Source organism: Trypanosoma grayi (assembly GCF_000691245.1).
Source record: "Trypanosoma grayi strain ANR4 Tgr_71_V1, whole genome shotgun sequence".
NCBI lineage: Eukaryota > Euglenozoa > Kinetoplastea > Trypanosomatida > Trypanosomatidae > Trypanosoma > Trypanosoma grayi.
In genome coordinates, this window is record NW_008825690.1 from 1 (window position 1) to 20,250 (window position 20,250).

General features: G+C 52.9%; 9 protein-coding genes across 9 annotated transcripts; all 9 read left to right on the forward strand.

Annotated features, from left to right (window-relative positions):
- Positions 1-460: 460 nt before the first annotated feature.
- On the forward strand, positions 461-2,278 carry DQ04_00711000 (hypothetical protein; the record flags this gene model as incomplete). Its single annotated transcript, XM_009309553.1, has 1 exon — positions 461-2,278. One exon carries the CDS (start codon positions 461-463, stop codon positions 2,276-2,278), a length of 1,818 nt encoding a protein of 605 aa, XP_009307828.1.
- A 1,181-nt stretch (positions 2,279-3,459) lies between these two features.
- Positions 3,460-3,771, forward strand: DQ04_00711010 (hypothetical protein; the record flags this gene model as incomplete). Its single annotated transcript, XM_009309554.1, has 1 exon — positions 3,460-3,771. The coding sequence occupies one exon, from the start codon at positions 3,460-3,462 to the stop codon at positions 3,769-3,771; it is 312 nt and encodes a 103-aa protein (XP_009307829.1).
- Positions 3,772-4,702: 931 nt separating this feature from the next.
- On the forward strand, positions 4,703-5,221 carry DQ04_00711020 (hypothetical protein; the record flags this gene model as incomplete). The annotated part of the gene is made up of 1 exon (XM_009309555.1): positions 4,703-5,221. One exon carries the CDS (start codon positions 4,703-4,705, stop codon positions 5,219-5,221), a length of 519 nt encoding a protein of 172 aa, XP_009307830.1.
- Positions 5,222-7,350: 2,129 nt separating this feature from the next.
- On the forward strand, positions 7,351-9,600 carry DQ04_00711030 (putative ATP-dependent RNA helicase; the record flags this gene model as incomplete). The annotated part of the gene is made up of 1 exon (XM_009309556.1): positions 7,351-9,600. One exon carries the CDS (start codon positions 7,351-7,353, stop codon positions 9,598-9,600), a length of 2,250 nt encoding a protein of 749 aa, XP_009307831.1.
- Positions 9,601-9,929: 329 nt separating this feature from the next.
- DQ04_00711040 (putative mitochondrial carrier protein) lies at positions 9,930-10,886 on the forward strand (the record flags this gene model as incomplete). Its single annotated transcript, XM_009309557.1, has 1 exon — positions 9,930-10,886. The coding sequence occupies one exon, from the start codon at positions 9,930-9,932 to the stop codon at positions 10,884-10,886; it is 957 nt and encodes a 318-aa protein (XP_009307832.1).
- Positions 10,887-11,799: 913 nt separating this feature from the next.
- DQ04_00711050 (hypothetical protein) lies at positions 11,800-14,070 on the forward strand (the record flags this gene model as incomplete). The annotated part of the gene is made up of 1 exon (XM_009309558.1): positions 11,800-14,070. One exon carries the CDS (start codon positions 11,800-11,802, stop codon positions 14,068-14,070), a length of 2,271 nt encoding a protein of 756 aa, XP_009307833.1.
- A 243-nt stretch (positions 14,071-14,313) lies between these two features.
- DQ04_00711060 (dimethylaniline monooxygenase (N-oxide forming)) lies at positions 14,314-15,954 on the forward strand (the record flags this gene model as incomplete). Its single annotated transcript, XM_009309559.1, has 1 exon — positions 14,314-15,954. One exon carries the CDS (start codon positions 14,314-14,316, stop codon positions 15,952-15,954), a length of 1,641 nt encoding a protein of 546 aa, XP_009307834.1.
- A 380-nt stretch (positions 15,955-16,334) lies between these two features.
- On the forward strand, positions 16,335-17,756 carry DQ04_00711070 (putative heat shock protein HslVU, ATPase subunit HslU; the record flags this gene model as incomplete). The annotated part of the gene is made up of 1 exon (XM_009309560.1): positions 16,335-17,756. One exon carries the CDS (start codon positions 16,335-16,337, stop codon positions 17,754-17,756), a length of 1,422 nt encoding a protein of 473 aa, XP_009307835.1.
- Positions 17,757-18,978: 1,222 nt separating this feature from the next.
- DQ04_00711080 (hypothetical protein) lies at positions 18,979-19,911 on the forward strand (the record flags this gene model as incomplete). The annotated part of the gene is made up of 1 exon (XM_009309561.1): positions 18,979-19,911. The coding sequence occupies one exon, from the start codon at positions 18,979-18,981 to the stop codon at positions 19,909-19,911; it is 933 nt and encodes a 310-aa protein (XP_009307836.1).
- Between the last annotated feature and the right edge of the window lie 339 nt (positions 19,912-20,250).

Consider the following 20,250-nt stretch of genomic DNA (forward strand, 5'->3'; position numbering starts at 1 on the left):
GAGGAATGAGCGGTACCGCTTTCTATATATGGATTACGTCACCTTGAACCGTTGTGCACACACATGCTTTTTGAATAAGCTTGTATCAAAAAAAAAAAAAAAAGGATGAGTCGGGCATTGGTGCTTGACTGATAATGCGAGAAAAAAGATGCTAGTGAAAAAAAAAAGCCAAGTTCAAGTGGTATACGTCTCAACTTCGCATTTCTCACATGTTGTGTGGTTTTGAAGTTTTTTTTGGTTTGTTGGCAGTGTTCCTTCTTCTTTCTCCTACGCTTTTGTTATTGCATGATGAAGAAAGCGAAAAGGATTTTTGGTGTGCAGGCCCATTAAAGGTGATACAAGAACATACGTTTCCTGCAGGTTTTTCCTTCTAAAGCGCGGTGGGATTAAGACGAGAAACAACAGGATTCTGTTACTGTGGATAAAAAGTCTACACATGGGAGGGAGGAAAAAGTGGTAAATGGCGAAGAGTCGAAGGCATGATATTGTTAAATTGTCCAAGTACAAGACTTCCATCTGCTCATTCTACGTCAGCCCCAGTGGGTGTCCTTTTGGAGATCGTTGTGCTTTTGCGCACGGATTAGAAGAATTGCGCTGCGAGGCAGAAAGTGTGAAGTCAAAAGAGAAATGGGAAAAAACAGGACTTGATACAAGAGCTGTATGTGATGGGGTTGATACTGTCCGAAAAGAAACTGACACCCCTCTCTGTTGTGGCGATGACGTCATCGGCAGGGAGGCACGCTTCTCGCCGACGATGATGCTTACGGGTGCTTGCAGTGATTGCACGTCATGCCCCATTGAATCAAAACTCACGGTGGCAGCAATGACAGCTTCCCCCACCCCCAGGATCGACATCGTACTAAAGCAAACAGTCTCTGCTGCTGAGGTCGAAGGAGAAAAGTGTGTGAAGTCCTTGACGAAAACTTCAAAAGGGAAGTCTACAAACCAAGGCCGTTCCACTGCAAAGAATGCTGGTACTAAGACCATCTCTGGGGAGGGAAAAAACAACTGTAGGCGAAAACATGTATCACAATTAGCCTGTGGTGGCAACGATGATAGCAACGGTTCTATGAGTACGATGAATGTGGCGGAGGGCTTGGTACAGTTTACCACTATTCCGCAGGTTGCAGTACTTTTGCCGTGTACAGGTCCTGCGCAGCCGTTGGTTCCTTTAGTTAAACCACATACGATGTCTTCTCACGTCATGTGTCTTGATGGCAGTGGCATGCGACCTGCTCCAGGTTCCGTATTGACTTCCTTTAAGCCAGCCACGGTCGGAAACACGGGGGGAATGGGCTCTCTTTCCCGCGTACCAGGCGGCCCGTTCGCTATGTGCCGCGCTACCGACCTTGACATTGAAGGCAAAGACCACATTCAGCATCATAACGCCTGTAACTTTATGTTTGCTTCGCTGCGCTCTTCTTCGGTGCCCCCCTCTCCGCTTCAGTGTCCGATTCTACCCACACCTCAGAATCGCGATTCCATGTGGTCAAACATGATTGGAAATGGGTTACTTTCGACAACGCCTAAGCACGAAAATGGCAAGGTCCCTGGGCATCACCATCATGTGCGTCACGGCTCTTTACAGCTGAACTTTTGTTGCACCCTGACGTCAGACCCCGAGGGCGAAACCACGGCATCAAAGAGTGATAACGAGTGGTGTGAAGCCATTACGAAGTGGCTACAAAATGAAAGAGAAACATCTGAAGCGAACTCCACAGGAGAAGAGAAAAAATACGAAGATATTAAAGATAAGGTTTCGTTATGCTCTTGTATGGCTTATGGTTCTCAAGGTGGCGACAACACCCTGCAACAGATGCAAGCAGCCCCGCCAGATCCATCAACAGAGGTGCTCTTTTCTTCTTCCTTTACGGAAGATAGTGCGGTAAGAGACAATATTGGTAATGCGTCGGCTGCAGACGCGGAGAACAGAGTGCTATGGATGTGCGGCGACAAAGAAGGGATACCGAAAGTCAATGTTGCAGGAATGGGGGATGTTGGAAGTGATGTCTACAACTGTAATAGGGAGGGTGAAACATCCTCTCCCGAAGGCTCAACTCCCAATTATAGACAGTGCACGCTTCACCACCTTGGGAAACGTCAGCCAATTGTTGTGAATCACTTTCTCTCGTCGTGCGCTTCAGCCGGGCGGAAAATTTTTCTTTCCGCGGAGCGTGTCGCCAACAGTAACGTGAAGCAGAGGGAGAGGGTGCCAACACGACGTAATAGTGCCAAGAATCCCACAACATGGGATGATGTCTTGGAGTACTGCATCTAGTCGTCTTTGTTTTCAACTACTGCTTTTTCTGTTATATTCTTCCCTCTTCACTCACGTGCTCACTTTCGTGTGTCGGCGTGGGAGACGTTGTTTGCCATAAATGTATGGCTCAAACTGCTTGATGAGGTTGTGGTGGGGGAAAGGGAAAAGGACAAAAAAACGCGCATGAAGTGTTTCATCGTTGATTTAGGGGTATAAGGAGTGTACAAGACGATCCCCATGTCCCTCTGCCTAACGTTTACTAGGCGACAATACCAACAGTAACAATAACAAGAATAGAATTTGAGGGGTCGTGCTCTTTCTCTTACATGCACTTTTTTCCTTTCTTTGCGAGCGTCTCAACTTCTTCATGGCGCCGTCGCGATGCGAGCGGTGGAAAGGAAAAGTGCAAACCGGAAGCGAGAAAAGCGAGTGGGTAAAGTACAAGGAGTGAGGCACAGAACCGGGCGGACAGCACGTTTTGAGATTCTACCCGAAAATAGCAAAAAAAAAGGAAAAACAAGGCCCAAACACAGACTCTCTGTGGTGGAAGTCACAGAGCAGTATGGAAAATGAAAACAAGGAAGAAGGAGTAAATACGTGATTCTCACGGAGCGGCAGAAAAAAAAAACTGTTATGCTGCTGTTTTTTTTTTTTCTTTTTTTTTATTTTGAATGCTCTCCTTTTCCACTAACTTGCAAGAAACGACAAGAAAGAGGATTTAAAAAAGAAACAAGAGAGTTAAACCGAGAACGAGGGAGGGAAACAGTTGAGCGCGAGGTCTAGAACCATTCATTTCAGTTTGGATCTCTCTGATGATGTGTCGCTTGCGTTTCCCACCATTTAAAGAATATTATACCAGATGTACATCTCTTTTTAAATATACACGCATAGGGTGGGCGGGCGAGGGAGTAATTCAGGAATCTCGTTTGTGTTTTTTTCGGATTTTTGTTTTCCTATTGGTGCTATCATGTTCAATTTTCCTTTTTTATTGTGCTCCACTAGTGCTCCGTTGTTTGGGCGACTCAGGTCGCCCCGTTGTGTGTACGTCTGTGTGCTTATGTGTATGTGGCTAAAGATTTGTTCGCTAGTGAGCTGATTTTGCTTGTTTTTGCTATTTTCTGTGGATACGTAGGTGGGGACTCGGCGCTTGTGGTCGTCGGGCCACCGCATTGCTTCTTCACTGTTGCCTACTACTCTTGATGCTATACGGACCGATTTCCACGTCGACTCTTTGCTCATTCATCGCCTTCTTTACGCACACAAGAAACAGCGAAGACCAGGCTCACATCAACGATATGGATGCTTGTTTCACAAGCTTCGGCCACTGCACATATGACGGCAGTAGCAGCAGAATCAGTCAGCTTCAGTGGCAACAGCGCGAGAGCTTTGGCAATGTTGTGTCAATTTCTCCACCACCCCCTCTTCGTCTGAATTGCAGCACGGGCCTTTTGCGGCCGCTTCATATACGTCTGGAATCCCACGTCGTTGCATTGCCGAGGACATCAGACTGAGGAGAGAGCAGCAGTGAAAGAAAGATAGTGCTCAACATGTTTTTTTTTTCTGCTGCTGATTCTTTTTTCTTTCTTAACTTTTTTGCAACTCAAACTGAGCGCGTGTGATTTCCCTTGCGTCAGTGATGAAAGACAAAACCCGCTGCACATGGGACTGGCCCTTCCCCTTTGCCAGGGAACGGCGTGGATCTCTTCATTTTTTCTGACGACTTTTTTTTACTTTTTCTTTTGTTTTTCGTTTGTTTTTCGTTTGGTGGGAGAAGAGGTGGAGTATGGGGAGTGTTCCCCTCCAGTCCACCCACCCCAGGTTCCTCGCGGAATCTTCTCAAGCATGCACTTTGTTACGCTTTCTTTACGTTTGTGTGTGTGGGGGGCTCCTTTTTCTTTCTCACTGCCGTAACGGTGAGGAAGATTCACCTCTATGGATATGTGTGTGTGTGTGTGTGCAAGTGCCTGAAAGGAGCCGAAAAGCCAGGGGAACGCAATGAACGTCTGCGTGATGAGTGTGGCGGGTTTGTCTTGCTCCCCCTTTTTCTCAATTTATTTATGTCTCTTTCTCTCTCTCTCTTTCTTTCTTTCTGTGTGTTTGTTTGTTTGTTTGTTATCAGCGCGGTAATGCGCCAAGAACGCTGTGGGGCCTGGGGGCCGTTGTGCCACGTGAGCCGATACCTGTTACACCTCCATCGGATGCAATATGCCTGATGGTTTGTTTTCATTTGACACATTTCCTCTTTCCATTCATTTTTTCTTCTATTCTCTTTTGTTTTCATCTGTCTGTGTGTGTGTGTGTGTGCCTCCGGGCTCTACGGCTGCTGCTGTTGTTGCCGCCGTCACTTTTGAACCTGCGAGCTACACGGGATACAGGAAAATAGCGCGCGAAACTCTACGGAGACAATACACAAAGCAGACAACAATATCAACTACTGTAGAAATGCGGAAGACCACCAAGCACGCGGAGGTGAAGCCGTCCAAGTTCAGAACTACTCTGTGCGACTTCTACCGCCGTCAGGAGGAGTGCCCGTTCGGAAGCCGTTGCGCCTTTGCTCACGGCGAGCATGAACTGCAGACAGAGGAACGCAACGTCGAGCTGTTGAAGGCTACGGGGCTGCAGCGGCTTGACGGCGTTGCCATGCCGGCACACACGTCATGTAACGCAATGACCACCGAGAGCTCCCTCGTGTCCGTGCTTCCCATCGCGCCCACTGCACGCCGGCAGCCCGTTATTGTTTCCCTCCCCTACTGGGCGGAGGGACGCAGTGAGGACGTGGAAATGGAGGAGCAGTTGTCGGTCTCTGACAGTCTCGCGCTGAATTCCCCAACAACCGCGGCGGCAGCGGCGCCGAACACGCGTCGGGAGCGTTGCTGTAGCAGGTTTTCCGCGACATGCTCCAAAGAGGCCCCGCTGATGTACCGGCACAACCCATACGGCCTCTCGACCCAGTATCACTAAGGAAAAGGAGAGGAAGAGGCGCGTCGCCGCGGGCAGTGCACTGTGGAAGTGCTTGTACACATGATGAAGTCGCACCAAAAAAAAATATAGTATGTGCTTTTTTAATTGTCTCCTGGTCAGTCCCACAATGACGCCGTCGTGTTTCTCCATACTTCTGCGCCATCAATACAACAGGTTGGTTTCGAGACCCATGTACTCGTGACTGTGCCTTGATGGTTTTTTTTTTTACTTTACTTTATCTTTCCCTCTGCACCTCGCGGATGTGCTGTCGACATTGGTAACAATACTCGCCAGGCACCGGAGTGACACACAGAGGGCAGCAGTGCCGCGGAGCTGAAATCCATAAACACGGCGTGGTGAGCCATGAGAAAGGAACACGGGACATGAGACTCTATGATGCAGAAATGGAGAGGTAGGGAGTATTGTTCTCTGCTTTCATGCAGTTCAATTTCTTTTTATATATCTCTGCGTGTTTTTTTGTTGTGTTATTCGGGTCGTTTTTCTGTTGGCGTATGCATCTGTGTATATGAATGCCGCTGTGCCGGCCGCCGCTGATTCGCGGGAGACGTCAGTGCACGAGCAAGCATAACGACGGCATATATATATATATCTGTGTGATGCTGAAGTCAACATGGAAGTGAAAAATAAGAGAATATTCAGGACGGCATCCCACTCTCATGATAAGCAGCAGCCGCACACAGTAAACCGGAGTGGGAAGAGGCGAGAAGGAAAAAAAAACAATAACGAATAGAGCAGTGCACACGAAAGCAAAGAAAATTTTTACAAAACAGGAAAAAAAAAGATCAAGCAAAAGAAACAAAAATAGTCCTTACTGCTTCCGGCTCCCTGTTAATGTGCGTGCGACAACAGTCACGGCAAAGTACAGAGGAAACAAAGAATGAGAAAAGAAAAGACACCGACTTAAAAAAAAGCAAGCGACAAAACTGGGGTATCACGGCATCATCGTTGTCGCATGGCCAAATTTTTGGCGTGCGACAGCAGGGTGGAAAGAGAGGGTGAGAGTGGAGGTGTGTGCAAATGTGAGCAATGAAGAGAGACTGAGAGAGAGAGGGCAAGGGGCTTGAAGTGGGTGTGCAGACGAGAGAGAAGGCAGCTGCAGAGAGAAGCGCGCCGTCTGTGTCGCCATGGCGCCTCAATATGAAAGCATTCTCTTTTTTAATTACTGCGCACCTTTTCATTGTGTCTCTCGCATCATTACTGCTTTGGGGCACGTAGATATTTTTCTATGCGTGTTTTTTGTGTAGGTGTGCTATGCCACGGTGGCCCATTTGTTCACACTGGTGCAGTCCTATCGTCGCACTCCTCCCACGCGTTCCTCCTGCCCCCGAGAGAAGCGACGGCGGACTCGTGAATGTGTATGTGTGTGCTGAAGAGTGACACAACGTGTGAAGCAGTGCAGGCGAGTGAACGGCATTTATGCTTCTGCGTGTGTCTCCTGTACAGCACTTATATATATATATATATATATATATATATGTACCCACACGCACGCATAGAGAAGTAGCAGAAGCAGGAACACCAAAAACTGTAACTGCGACCTATCACTCAGGGAAGACAGAAGATCGAAGGAAGCGGGTCCACACATGAGACTCTTTAAATCGACAGAAGGACAGGGGAATGGAAAGAAAAGGATGTTTTTTTTAGACACGAAAATTCGTATGCCTTCTGTTCATTCTTCTACTTGTGACCAAGGGAAGCCCGTTGCCGCCCTGATAATGCGGTCACCGCTCCAGTGGCACCACGATTCATCATGTCTTTCTTTTTTTTTCATTTTACCCTTTCTATCTTCGTTCCCTCCGCGGTATCTCTATCTATCTCTCTATGACTCACTGCTTGAGCAGTGTATGTGGGATCACTCTGGGAGTTTGGGCCTTGTTGCCACATGCAAATGTCACCCTCCACTTGCACGATTATGCACCTCCTCGTTTCTTTGTTATTTTGGTCCTTACCTCTTTTTTTTCGTTTCGTTACGGTGTCGGGTGGCGTGCTGGCTGGCAGTAACGACAGGCTGTCCTGAGGGGGCGCTGACCACCGCTGGCTGAGTGTTTCACAGCAAACAACAACAAGAGAGGAACTGAGGGGGAAGCGGATCATAGTGTGCGTCTTTAATGCCCACAACACAGTCCCGTCCTCCAAGGAGATCTGTGTATGGCAGGGAGGGGTTTGCACGTGGCACCGCCAAGAAGAACAGCAGCGGCGACAAGAGACACCACATGGGCACCGAAGTTGCTGTTGCGGCGCCTGTGAGCGGTGACAACATGCTGGAGGACACCCCAGCCTTCTTCTCCGGACTGACGGGAATGAAAGGCGCCCGTATGGTGGCGGCCCCGCACAAGGAGGAAGGTGGGGCGGAGGCAATGCCAGGCGAAACGATTCGTGTCAGCGGCACCAACAAGGAGTCAGGGAAGCAGACGCAAGACCGGGTGATGTGGATTGAACTGGGCCTCTGCAAGGCCCTTGTGCGGGCTGTCAGCCATGTGGGGTTTCTCTCACCAACACCGGTGCAGGCTCAAGCCATCCCAGCTATTCTGAGCGGCAGCGACGTGTGTGCGCGTGCTGTGACAGGGTCGGGGAAAACGGGTGCGTTTCTGCTGCCGTTGCTCCACCTCCTCCTGACGCGTGCACCATTTAAGCAGACACACATGGGTGGTAAGCGTCGTTTCATTCGCGCCATCATCTTAGTTCCCACTCGGGAATTGGGCATGCAGTGCCAGCACATGCTGCAGCAGCTGCTCACTTTTACTACGGGCCTCAATGTGGCCCTCGCAATTGGTGGCGTGGCTCAGAGTGCCCAGGAGGCGGCACTCGAAGCGCTCCCAGATGTTCTTATCGCCACCCCTGGGCGGTTGGTTGACCTGCTGCACAACTACAAGGGTTCTCACGGCTCCTTTGATGTCTCTGGTGTGGAGATTGTCGTGCTCGATGAATGTGACAAGCTGCTCACGGTGACGCTGAAAGACCAAGTTGTTGATATTCTCAAGCGCGTCCCAGAGGAGACACGACAGGTGTTGATGTTCTCCGCGACCATGACGAGTGATGTTGACGAGTTCGCTAAGGAGCATCTGTTCGAGCCCAAGAATGTGGACGTTGGACATGTCGCGCTCCAGTCAAGGCTGCGGCAGCAGTTTGTCCGCATCTGCCTCACCAGCGACAAGAGGACGGCAATAGGGACGACAGCAGCGCCCCCGGCGGAGAGCTCCAGGGGCGATGAGGCTGCAGGAGGGGAGAAGAGGCGCATTCGCTCCAAGCGTCTCCGTGATGCCGCGAGAGCAGAGGTCGCGGCACAGCCCAGTACTGAAGACGGTGCGGAGCATATCACGAAGATCAAGTCACGCTACTTGGTGGCCCTCTGCCTTGGCTATTTCCACGACAAGACGATGATATTCACGCGCTACCGCACCACGACGCACCGGTTGCATCTCCTCTTCACTGCGTTGGGCCTCGCGAGCGCGGAGCTGCAGGGTAACCAACAGCAGGAGGAGCGCTTTGCCTCTTTGCAGAAGTTTGCATCCGGGGAGGTAAAGTATCTCTTCTCCACCGACGTTGCGTCACGCGGCCTTGACATTCAAGGCGTATCGACAGTTGTCAACTTTGATCTGCCGCCAACACTCACGGCGTACATCCACCGCGTCGGCCGTACCGCCCGCATCGGCGGCAGCGGTACGGCGGTGTCGCTTGTTGACGAAGCGTCCGATGCCGATATCATGCGGAAGATCCTCGCTGTGAGCGGCGTGGTGAACAGCCACCAGGTGTCCTCTGTGAAGCGGCGCGACGTGCCGGACACGTTGCTCACCGACGCGGCGGCGAAGATTGACGCGGTGTTCGCGCGAGTGCGGTCGCAGCTGGCGGCGGAGACGCTACAGGCGAAAATCACGCAGGCGGAGCGGCGCTTCAGCGGCGCGGCGGAGAAGCTGCTCACCGACAGCGTTGCGGCGCAGCCAAAGAAGTCGTGGTGCCTCAGCCGCGCGGAGCGGAAGCGGCGCGACGAGGAGGCGCGGCGTGTGTACGAGAAGGAGGCGGAGGTCACCGTCAACCACTTCCAGAACGAGCTCGCCAACTGGAGTCGCGATGAGAACGCATTCCTGCAAAAGCAGAAGCAGACGCGGCGGCAGCAACGCGAAGCAAAAGAGCGGGCAAAGGAGAGGGTGAAGAGCACCACACGCGAGCTACGCCGCAAGTCAGAGCAGAAGCTCCAGGCCGGCGTCATCAAGAAGCTGAAGAAAAAGAAGATACGCGACGCACGCAAGGCTCGGCGTGCAGAGAGCCGAGAGAAGAACGGTAAGCCTGCCTACAAACATCGTGATGGAGCTAAGAGCAAGAAGAAGTCGCGACACAGAAAACGCGTCGCGAAGCATTGATACTGAGAAAGAGAGAGAGAGAGAGCGAGAGAGAGAGAGAGAGAGAAACGGATACAGATGCCCGTTGGAGGCGACAGAAAGGGGAAAACAGAGAAAATACAGAAATAAGTAAGCGGTTAAGAACCAGTTGGAGGGGCAAGCTTTTTTGTTTTTTTTTGCCACCTTCACTCGTGTGAACACACGCGACGTGCATATATCTCTGCGTGAATAGGCATGCGCATGCTCCTGCGCTACTCTTTTTGTTCCGTCAGTGACACACGGACTCGCCTGCACGCACTCTCTCTTTCCAATGTTGTTGTGATCTGCGTTGCGCCGTGTTGTGAATAGTCATGTCTGCCACCGTTGGGGCCTCTACGGGGCGCAAGGACCGGGAGTACGCGGTCTCCGTCTTCGCTGGCTGCTTCGCTGGCTTGTGTTCCACGTGTGTCACAAACCCACTGGACACCATCCGCGTCCGTCTCGCCGCGAGCCGCAGTGCCACCGGAAGGTCGCACAGAAGCCTTGTCTACACCGTGAAGGATCTTTTTGGTGAGGGTGTCGTGCACGCCTTCTCTCGCGGTTTGGGCGCGAACATGATGGCGTCCCTTCCCTCTAACGGCATTTATCTGCCATCATACCGTTTCCTGCAGCAGGAGCTCGAAGTTCTTGGCTTCGACGAACGCGTCAGGCCTGTTGTGAGCGCACTCGGTGCTGTGTGCGCAACGAACCTGACACTTGCCCCTCTTTTTCTGGTGCGCACGCGTGTACAGGTGGACGATAGACTGACGATACGTCAGGTTTTCAGGGACGTCCTGCACCGCGATGGTGTGGGCGGATTCTACCGCGGCACACTGACAAACATTGGCGGGCGCTTCGTTGAGGAAGCTCTCTTCTGGAGCATCTACGAGCTTCTGAAGCGCCTGACCAACGAGGGCTCATTTCATGACAAGGGGAGCTTCTTCATGGCCTCGGCGGCGATGTTGTCGCTCACAATGTTTTCAAAACTCGCGGCAGCCACATTGGCGTACCCGTACAACGTCGTCATGACACACTTGCGCACTGTCAACCACGTGACAGGAAAGCACGAGCACACACAGTTTATCCAGACCGTAAGGCACGTTTACCGCGATGATGGCATTACCGGCTTCTACAAGGGCCTATCCCCGCAACTGCTGCGCAGCGTCATCAGTAAAGCGACACAAATATACGCGTTTGAGGTTGCAATGTACGCGTACTACTGCGTCAGTACACGGACGTCGCCCACACTTACCTCTGTCACTGCTGCGGCAGTGTCAGAGACGGAGTGAAAAGAGTAGCCGCGACAAGAACAAAACGAAGGAAAAAAACACAACTCTCCCCACATCCTCAAAAAACCAATGAAGAAAAGGAATTAGAGGGACCTTGTTGCAGTTTTACGTACAATGTGGACAGGTCTGGAGTACAAGAGAGTATTGGTTAAATTACAACCAATAGGAATGTGCAGGGAAAGAATCACCAGAGAAGTTCTTGCAGCAAGGGCGTGCGTGAATAGAACGTATAGAATGATAGGTGCATCTCATCTCTCCCAATAATTTATCCTGTGTTTTTTTTTCTCTCCCATTCCCACCACCACCCTCTGCCTTTCCACTGGCCGCCTTGATCTTGGCTTCAAAACGCAAAAAAAAAAGGATTGCGATTGGTGGCGTGTGTGCTGGGTGTGGTGGTGACGATGAAAAAAGGAGACTCCCGTCATGCTATAACTTTCATTTAAAGGAAGAAAGGCACGGGTACCGCGCATTGCTGTTATCTTTGATACTTATGATGCCCATTTAGTGCGGGAGATTGGTTACGGCGGGACGGGGCAATCGATGTGCCACATGGCTCGGCATGGTTTCTTGGATCACATGCGTTGGCCCGGTGTGATGTGTATGCAAATTTTGTGGTTGTATACACACCCAAACCCATAAAGGGAATAAAATATGAGATGATAGTTCTGCTCTCTTGTGACGCGGTGTGTGGCAGGGCTTTCACATCTAATTCCACTTCCCTCAGCCTTCCATTCATCCACTTACATTCTTTCGTCCACTTTGTTTAGCGCCTTTGGCGCGCGCGTGGTGCTTTTTTCTTGCCTTTGTCGGGCCAAAAAAATATATTCCTGAAGCTTTTGGTTTTCCTCATACTTCTCTCCCTTCCTCTCCATTCTCTTTTTACCTCTCCCTACCTGTGCAGCCACAGTGATAGATGAGGCAGAGGTCGAGGGCCACGCCTGTGTCGCAGGTGGAGAGTGAGGATGCAAAGCTGGAGAGCTTTGGACGGCTGCTCTACGAGACTTTTGACAAGACCGTCCGTCCGTCCATCTTTGATCTCCAGCTGCGGTACTACGGCGACTACTTGCACCACTTCGGCTTCTCTGTAGAGACAGAGACTGGGCTGCGACGAATATCCTTTTCCTCAGAGCCGACGCCTCCGGCTTGTGCGACAGCGCAGCACACCCATGGTGGCCTGGCATTTTCGTCACACGACGTCACCACTTTGGGCGATGAGGCTGTTGGCAGGGCCGGATGGGGTATCACTAAGGCGGAGCGTGAGGAGGCAGATGCGCAGGCACGGGCGGTGGGATCCTTGGAGTGCGCGACGAATCTGGAGGAGATTGTCGCGTCTGTTGTTGAGCCATACCAGCGACCGTCGTGGCGGCAGTCTGTGACACAATGTGCGATGAAAAAAGCTCGTGCGTTGTACTGCTGGCTCTGCGAAAACATAACGGTGGTAGTCCCCTCACTTCCTCTTCAAGAGGAGGCAGTTGCAGCTGCTGCAAAAAAGGATGATATACAGAAGGGTGGTGCAGCGGCGCGTGCCACAAAGCGGAAGCAGGCTGCGGAGGCGAACCAAAATACGGCCCCTGCTGAGGTTATTGATACAATTGTGTTGGCGGTACGACAGCGCACTGCGGATCCACAGACGATAGCGCGGCTATATCAGAAGTGCCTGTACCTTGCCGGTGTGGAGTGTAATGTGGTGGAGGGACACGTGCGAGGGCGCGCACCGGAGGAAGTTGTCGAGTGGGCGTGGAACATTGTACTGATCCCACAGGAGAACAACACCACGTTGGAGTACTTAGTGGACGTATCTCTCTCCGCTCATACTGGTCCCCTGCGGGGCGTTGCGCGGGGAAAGGACACTGTGGAGGAGGTGGAGTCGCTGAAGCCGCCTGCCTTGAAGGAGCCAGTGCCGGCCAAGTCGAAGCGCACCGCCCCCGTGGAGGAGGAGAAGCCAAAGCGGAGTTTCTTTGACGGCCCCGTGTTGGCAGCCTGCGGCTCAGAGGAGGGGAAGCGCATGGAGAGTTTCTACTTCGCCACACACCCGCAGCGGTTTTGCGCCACGCATTTCCCCAGGGAAGGGCGGTACACGCTTTTGACGTCGCCACCGCGAAAGGTTGTGTGGGAGGGCGCACCGTGCCTCACCCACACTTTCTTCCGCTTCCCGCTCGCGCTCGCTTCGCATCGGCGTCGCTGCGCCATGACAGTACGCTCAACGCCGTTCCACATTAGCCTCATCAACGAGCAGCCTGGGCGAACAGAGCTGTGCTGCGTTGTCTACAAGGGTGCCCTCGAGGATCTGCCGGAGGTCTACAGCATGGCGACACCGCTTGGGCCACAGTGGTCGTGGCACCAGCGTGAAGAGTCCACTGGTTGCGAAACATTCACTATAATGGTGCCAGAGATAGGCTACTACAGCGTTATTTTCGGTGCGCGGGGTATCCGAAGCGATCCTTTTTCCGCTGCCATCTCGGAGGAGCCATTTGTGCCTGTCGTGGCGTATCAAGTACTGGTGACGTTCGTGCCGCATCAGGTGCCGCAGCTCCCGCGCCAACACCTTAGCCCGTCTATTTGTAAGCTTCTCTCACCACTGACACACCAGGTGGCGGAGGGTACTGCACGATTTGTTGTCATGCCGTCGTGCGCCAACGTCGCTGGCGTTGCGGTGGTATTGCGCCACGTAAATGACGGATCGCGGACCTTATTGTCGTTCTTGCATTTCTCACCCGCGTCTGTTGCATACATAGGTGAAATCAATCTGGAGAGCAGCTGCGAGGCGGAGGTGTGGCTGCTTTACGCTGCACCAGATCATAACTACGTTAACACGACAGAACTTCCTCGGGTGACGTCGCGATTCCAAGCAAATTCACCACCCAACCGTTGTGATGCCGAGAATGGCCATGAAACGCTGCACCATGTGTCGCAACCACAGACGGCGCCACGCCGGATGGCATTTGTCCCTTTTGTGACGGGGATTGAGGTGAAGAAGTTGCTTGTGGCAGCTAAGGGGACGCAACATATTCAGCCACAACCTTCTTTGGAGGATGAACGGCATTCAACCATGCGGCGCCTTATTGGTGTGACACCTGAGCTGTACGACGAGGCGGCTGCTGTTGCGGCGAAGAGGTCACAGCCCGTTGGTTCATACTTTGCCAGAGAGATTTCGGCGGGGAAAAAATCTTCGGGTGATGTATGATGGCTGCAGTGCTGGTACACTCACTGTTTCCTTTGATGTAGAGTGTGAAAGTGAAAACCAGTACTCGATACGATTTTATTTGCATTTTGTTCTTTTTTTGTTTGGATATTTCCATTGTTTTGATTATGTCTCTGTTCTCTTTGCTGCATTGATGTTCCAGGGTATCCGGCACGAGACGCGTCCTTGTTCCACTCTTCTCTACATCATTCGCTTTGCTACAGCAACTGCGAGAAGTGGCACTGGATGCTCTCATGCGCGGTGATCGGCTGCGGCGCCGCAGGGATGGTGGCAAGCACAACACTGCGCCGAAGTGGGCTGCTTGTGACGTGCTTCGAGCTCGCGGCTGACCCGGGCGGTGTTTGGAACAGTGACACACGCAGCCCATTTTCTTCGCGTGGCCTCGTGTCCCCGGTGCACCCAACAATGCGTTGTGTGCTTCCCAAGGATCTGTTGAGTTTTAGCGACCAGCGCTTTGACTACTCTGTGCCTCAGTTTCCACACCACTCCTCTGTGCGTCGCTATTTAGAGCAGTACGCCGAGCAGAAAGGTGTGAGGGGGCTCGTGCGCTTTAATACAAAGGTGCAGTCAGTGCGCTACGACGAGAGGTCTGCTGTCTGGCGCATCATCACAGTTAACATTGTAAATGGCGATGTATTCGAGTGGTCCTTTGACAAGGTGTGTGTCTGCACGGGACAGACACACGAGCCGAGGTACCCAGACGGGATAAAGGAGCTACTGGCGCCATACTTGATAGATGGAGGCGAGCTGCACCACGCTTCCCATGTGAAGGACTTTCGCCAATTCAGAGGAAAACGTGTTGTTGTGGTGGGTGACGGTGTCACGGCATGTGATTACTGCTTGGAGCTGCGGCGCTGTGGCGCGGATGTGCACCACAGTCACAGTGCGGCGGACCGAGTGCTGCTGTGGGACGAGACGGTGGGGCAGCCGTCTGTGCGTATGAGTCGTGGAGGTGCGATGCGAGATGCGGTGGGTGCGGTGCTGCAGTTTCTGTCCCGCACGCCCGGCTGGCGCACGGACGCCACGAAAGGAAGCCGCATCGTCTCCAGTTGGCTGCGGCTTCGCAACGGCGCGCTGTGGGGTGAAGTGCCGGGCGTCGGTCACCCCATCACATGCGAGGGACGGGGCATTCTCTTTGCAGATCCACATGTGCGCACGACAGATGTTATTGATGAGGCTAAGGCACGTTTCTTGGCGCGTGAGGGACACAGCAGCAACAAGAATAGTGGTGGAAGCGGTACATTTATTGACAACGTGGATGCTGTGATCTGCGCAACGGGGTACACTACCCGCTACCCGTTTTTGAATCGCGAAATGAGGGATGTGCTGGAGGCTCCGCCACTGCTGCTTCCCCAACACCAACAGCAACGACCTCAACAGAAGCAACGACAACTGAATCAATGCGAGGATTCTGCCACGACGGCTTTGTACCATCGTGGCCTCTACCTTGGTACCTTGTACGCGCATAACCCTTCTATTGCCTTTGTAGGTATGCAGAAGGAGTTGCTGCCACCTTTTATGCTCTTTGAGGCGCAATCAAAGTTTATCGCGTACGCCTTCACTCAACGCCTGAAACTTCCAACAGACGTGGTGGGTTTGTTGGCGCGTCAGTCCGACCTGATGATGCGCTACCCACTGCTTGTCAATCTGTGTAGTCCACACGGCCTCGGACTGTACTCGGCTGTGTACTACAACACCCTGCAGGAGGAGTTGCAGGTGGGCTCGCGCAACACATACACTGCCAACATTATGGAGCGGCAAAAATGGCTCCTTTTGACAAGCTTGCTTCGACTCCTTCACAAGACCCGTTCCATGGCCCCATTGAAGCGGAAGAAGCAGCACGTTTTGTTCAGCAACGCGGTATAAAGGGCAGTGTCGGTGTCGTCCGAAGTGCTATGGCGTGCATGTCTCCATCTCCCTTGGTGCACAAGCCTGTCTTTCTCTCTCTGTGTCTGTGTGTGTGTGTGTGTTTGCGCTCTCACTCTACGTATGTGTTTGCAGTGTCTTTGGCGGTGCAGTCCTTATTTCTTTACTGTTCACGTTTTTTTGTTTCTACAAAAAACCTCTGTGCGTTTGTGTGCATCTCTGTGCAAAGGGTTCTTTTTTTTTCCAAGGAGAGAACGAGAAGAAAAAAAAAAGAAAATAAAAAATCACGTCCTCGTTTAGATAACGTTTTCTCTCTCTCACCATCAACACTACCAGCCAAAGCAGCAGAAACAGCAACAGTTTGTAGGAGTCGTGGGAGCATGCGTCGTGCGGCCGCCTTTCCGCTCCCCGTCAGGGTGATGACGAACTTCGCTGGCGCTGCTCGATCTTGTAGTGCGGCGGCTCCTGAATCTGCTGCTCCTCTGCCGCCCCCACGGAAACCCGCGCAGGTGCAGTCACTTGTGCGCAACATGAAGCCACGGGAGTTGATGCAGGAGTTGGACAACTACATCATTGGCCAGAAGGACGCCAAGAAGGCTGTAGCTGTCGCTCTGCGTAATCGTTGGCGCCGCCACCAGGTGGAGCCGGAGATAGGCGAGGAGATTGCGCCCAAGAACATTCTGATGATAGGGCCCACCGGTGTCGGTAAGACGGAAATTGCGCGTCGTCTGGCGAAGTTGGTGGATGCACCGTTCGTGAAGGTAGAGGCGACAAAGTTTACTGAGGTGGGCTTCCACGGCCGGGACGTGGAGAGCATCATCGAGGACCTTTACAAGGCGTCGCTGTCGCAGACGAAGCAGAACATAATGCGGCAGCACGAGGAGGAGGCGCGACAGAAGGCGGAGGATCGCATCCTCAAGGCTCTGGCCGGCGTGTCGGACAGCTTCCGCGAGCATCTCCGCAGCGGCGCCCTCGACGACATCGAGGTTATGGTGGAGCTGCAGGAGAAGAAGGAGAAGCCCAAGTCGGCGGCCGGCGAGGGTGTCTTCATCTCCTTTGACATCTCCTCTGCGATGGGGGGGCAGCGGCCGCAGACGGTCAAGAAGGTGCTGAAGATTAAGGATGCACTCCCCGCCGTACTGCAGGAGGAGCTTGACAAGATGGTAGAGACAGATGATGTCTCTGCTGAGGCACTTCGTGCATGCGAGGAAGACGGCATTGTCGTCATTGACGAGATCGACAAGATCGTGACGGCGGCGGGTGGCTACAAGGGCCACCAGGCCTCTGCGGAGGGCGTGCAGCAGGACCTGCTCCCGCTTGTCGAGGGCACCACCGTGTCGACGAAGTTCAATGTGCAGATTAAAACGGACAAGATCCTCTTTATCTGCAGTGGCGCCTTCCACAACGTGAAGCCGTCGGACATGCTGGCGGAGCTGCAGGGACGACTCCCCATCCGCGTAGAGCTGAAGCCGCTCACTACAGAGGACTTCCATCGCATCATCACGGAGCCCAAGTATAACCTCATCAAGCAGCACATCGCGATGATGCAGACGGAGGGTGTCGAGCTTGTTTTCACTGATGACGCGTTGTGGGAGATTGCCTCGATTGCTGCACATATTAATTCCACTGTGCAAAATATCGGCGCGCGTCGCCTTATCACCATCACGGAGAAAGTTGTGGAAGAGATCAGCTTTGACGGCCCTGACCGGCGGGGCGAGAAGTTTGTCATTGACGCGGCGTATGTGAAGAAGTCTGTGGATGGGATGATGAAGAAGGTGGACATCAAGAAGTTCATCCTATAGGGGTGGGGGCGCAGAAAAAAAAGATATGGCTCCAGAGAAGGGGAGGAGGAAAGGACGAGGTGCGCTCAGGGTGTTTCTGTCTCTGGGAAAGAGGCTCACAGACACACAGATCAACGCATGTTGCGCCACGCGCGCGTCGTGGTGGTTTCTGGCACGTCACAATGAACGAGAGAATTAGAGCGGGGGGAAGTACGGAAGCTTGAGACCCACTCTTGAGTCGACTTATATCTACACTAGAGGACATGCGCGCATCTGAGCCGAAGGGAGTGGGTAGGAATGGGATGAGTGCCGCAAGGGAGGCGCAACACAAATCAAACGGTGCTGAAAAAAGTTTGATTCGTGTATGCGTGGGTGTGTGAGTGTGTGTGTGGACGATGCCAACAACACCTGGAAGCGGTGGCGTCAAACAAGATGGAAGGAAATTGTTGGCTATATGTCACATGCAAAGCTCCAAAGCGAAAAAAAAACAACAACAACACAAAAACAAAATGAAGAATCGAAAAACAACGGAGGGGACTTAAAATTCCAGGAAGAGAACACACAAAAAGGGAGAGTCATGAAGAAGAGAGGAAGTCGCACACGATGACACTTGGGAGTGCTTCTTTATATTTGTGTGGATTTGCACACACACATCTATATATATATATATATATAGATGAAGATATTTACAAATATGTTTCGGTTGTTCTGCACGTTTGAGCTTCTATTGAAGCGTTGCCTTCCGTCTCTCTTTCACCACTTCCATGTATGTCGACAAAGAAAATTCCTCCGTTTCCCTCTGCGGTATGCGTGTCTGCGTGCTCCGATGTGGTAGCGTTGCTTGACTTCTTTCCCCTCTTCGCGTATGCTGTGCGGGGGATGCTACGTCGTTACCCTCAGGAGCACGCGGAAAGACACGCATCACAGTTGCTCCAATCAGAAACACTTATCTTGCAGCAGCAGCAGGTGCTTCTCTTTCCCACTGTGGCTTATCTCCATTGTCTCCCCTCATCTCCCCGGCGACCCACTTGTGCTGCGCGCGCACCCACGGGGTGCGTTCATTGCGTGTTTGGCTGCAGTTGTGTGCGCGTGTCTGTTTGTATATGTCTGTGCTTACGTCTGGCGCAACGCGGCTCTTCTCTTTTCACTTCTTCGTTTCCACCACCACCGCTGCCGTCCTGCTGTAGGTGCATAGCGTAGCCGGAATACATCGTCGGACACAGAGACAGGGACAGAGGCGACAATGCGGCAGACCTTGCTGCTGCGGTACAAGATGCCGAAGAACATGGGCGTGGCGCCGCGATTCGACACGTGGAACGAGCCGTACGAGCCGTGGCAGCACATGAAGCGCATGGCGCGGCTGGTCGGCACCGGCTTCTACATCCCGCCCGAGTGGTACAGCCACTTCCGCATGTTCCCGCCCATCAACCACAACTTCCAGCAGGAGAAGACGCTCAACCCGCACAACGCGAGTGAGCCGACCCAGGATGACACGGACACACTCAGCCGCGAGCGGGTCGCGCTGCGCGATGAGTTGGCGCGAAAGAGTCGGCTCGTTGCATCGGAGGGGATGCGGTACTACAACATCTTCTGGGTGCGGAAGCCTCTCGACCGGATGGAGAAGGAGTACTACGAGCTCAAGCGCAGGGGCGTTGAGCACAGCGTGGCCATCAAGAAGGTCCTGCAAGGCTTCTACGACGACCTCTCCGTGAAGCGGCGTGTGGCGGCAGTGCAGGCGGAGGAGGCAAAACTTTCTGGCCGCTTCATCACGATGCGTGAGGCAACGGTAGTGATGGGTGTGCTCGCGCAGCTGCACCGTGAGCAGCTCACCCCGCACCAGGTGACACTTCTTGCGCGGGAGCAGCAGCAGGCAACGGAGAGGGAGAGTGGACTCACTGCATCGGTTTTGCGCGTGAATAGTACTCCGGCCGAAGGAAGTGGTGGTGGTGCTGGTGGAGAGGCAACATCCAACGCTGATGAGGCGCTCTCGGCAGATGCGCTGGCGGAAATGCTCTCTGTTGATCACACAGCTGGGGGTGGCGGGGCGCAGTATCAGGTGGAGATTAAGCAGAGTTCAAGCGATAGTGTGAGACAGATGCAGGAGCGGGCCACCGATCGCACAGGATCCCCTGCGTGGTACACGGGTGCATCACCCACGTACAACAGCAACGAGTAGTGATCACAATACTTTGAAAAGAATCTCCACAACTCATTGGAAACCTGCTTCAAGATGTCCTGATCGCTTATGCTATACTGTGCTTTATCTCGCATACTTATATTTCCTCTTCTGTTCTCTCGTCAGGCTATTTTCTTGGCATGGACCAAATGGCGACGGCGCTCGATAGCGCCATGGACATGCCGTACGCAGTGCTACCCAAGGCACCGCATGCCGCATGCGGCTTCCTCGACAACTGTGCCGTTTACTTCTGCGCGCAAGTGTAGTTACTGCCGCTCGGCAAGGAGAGCAAGGAAAAGGAGATTGCCTATACGTGGCAGCCGGTGGTGGTGCTCGTTT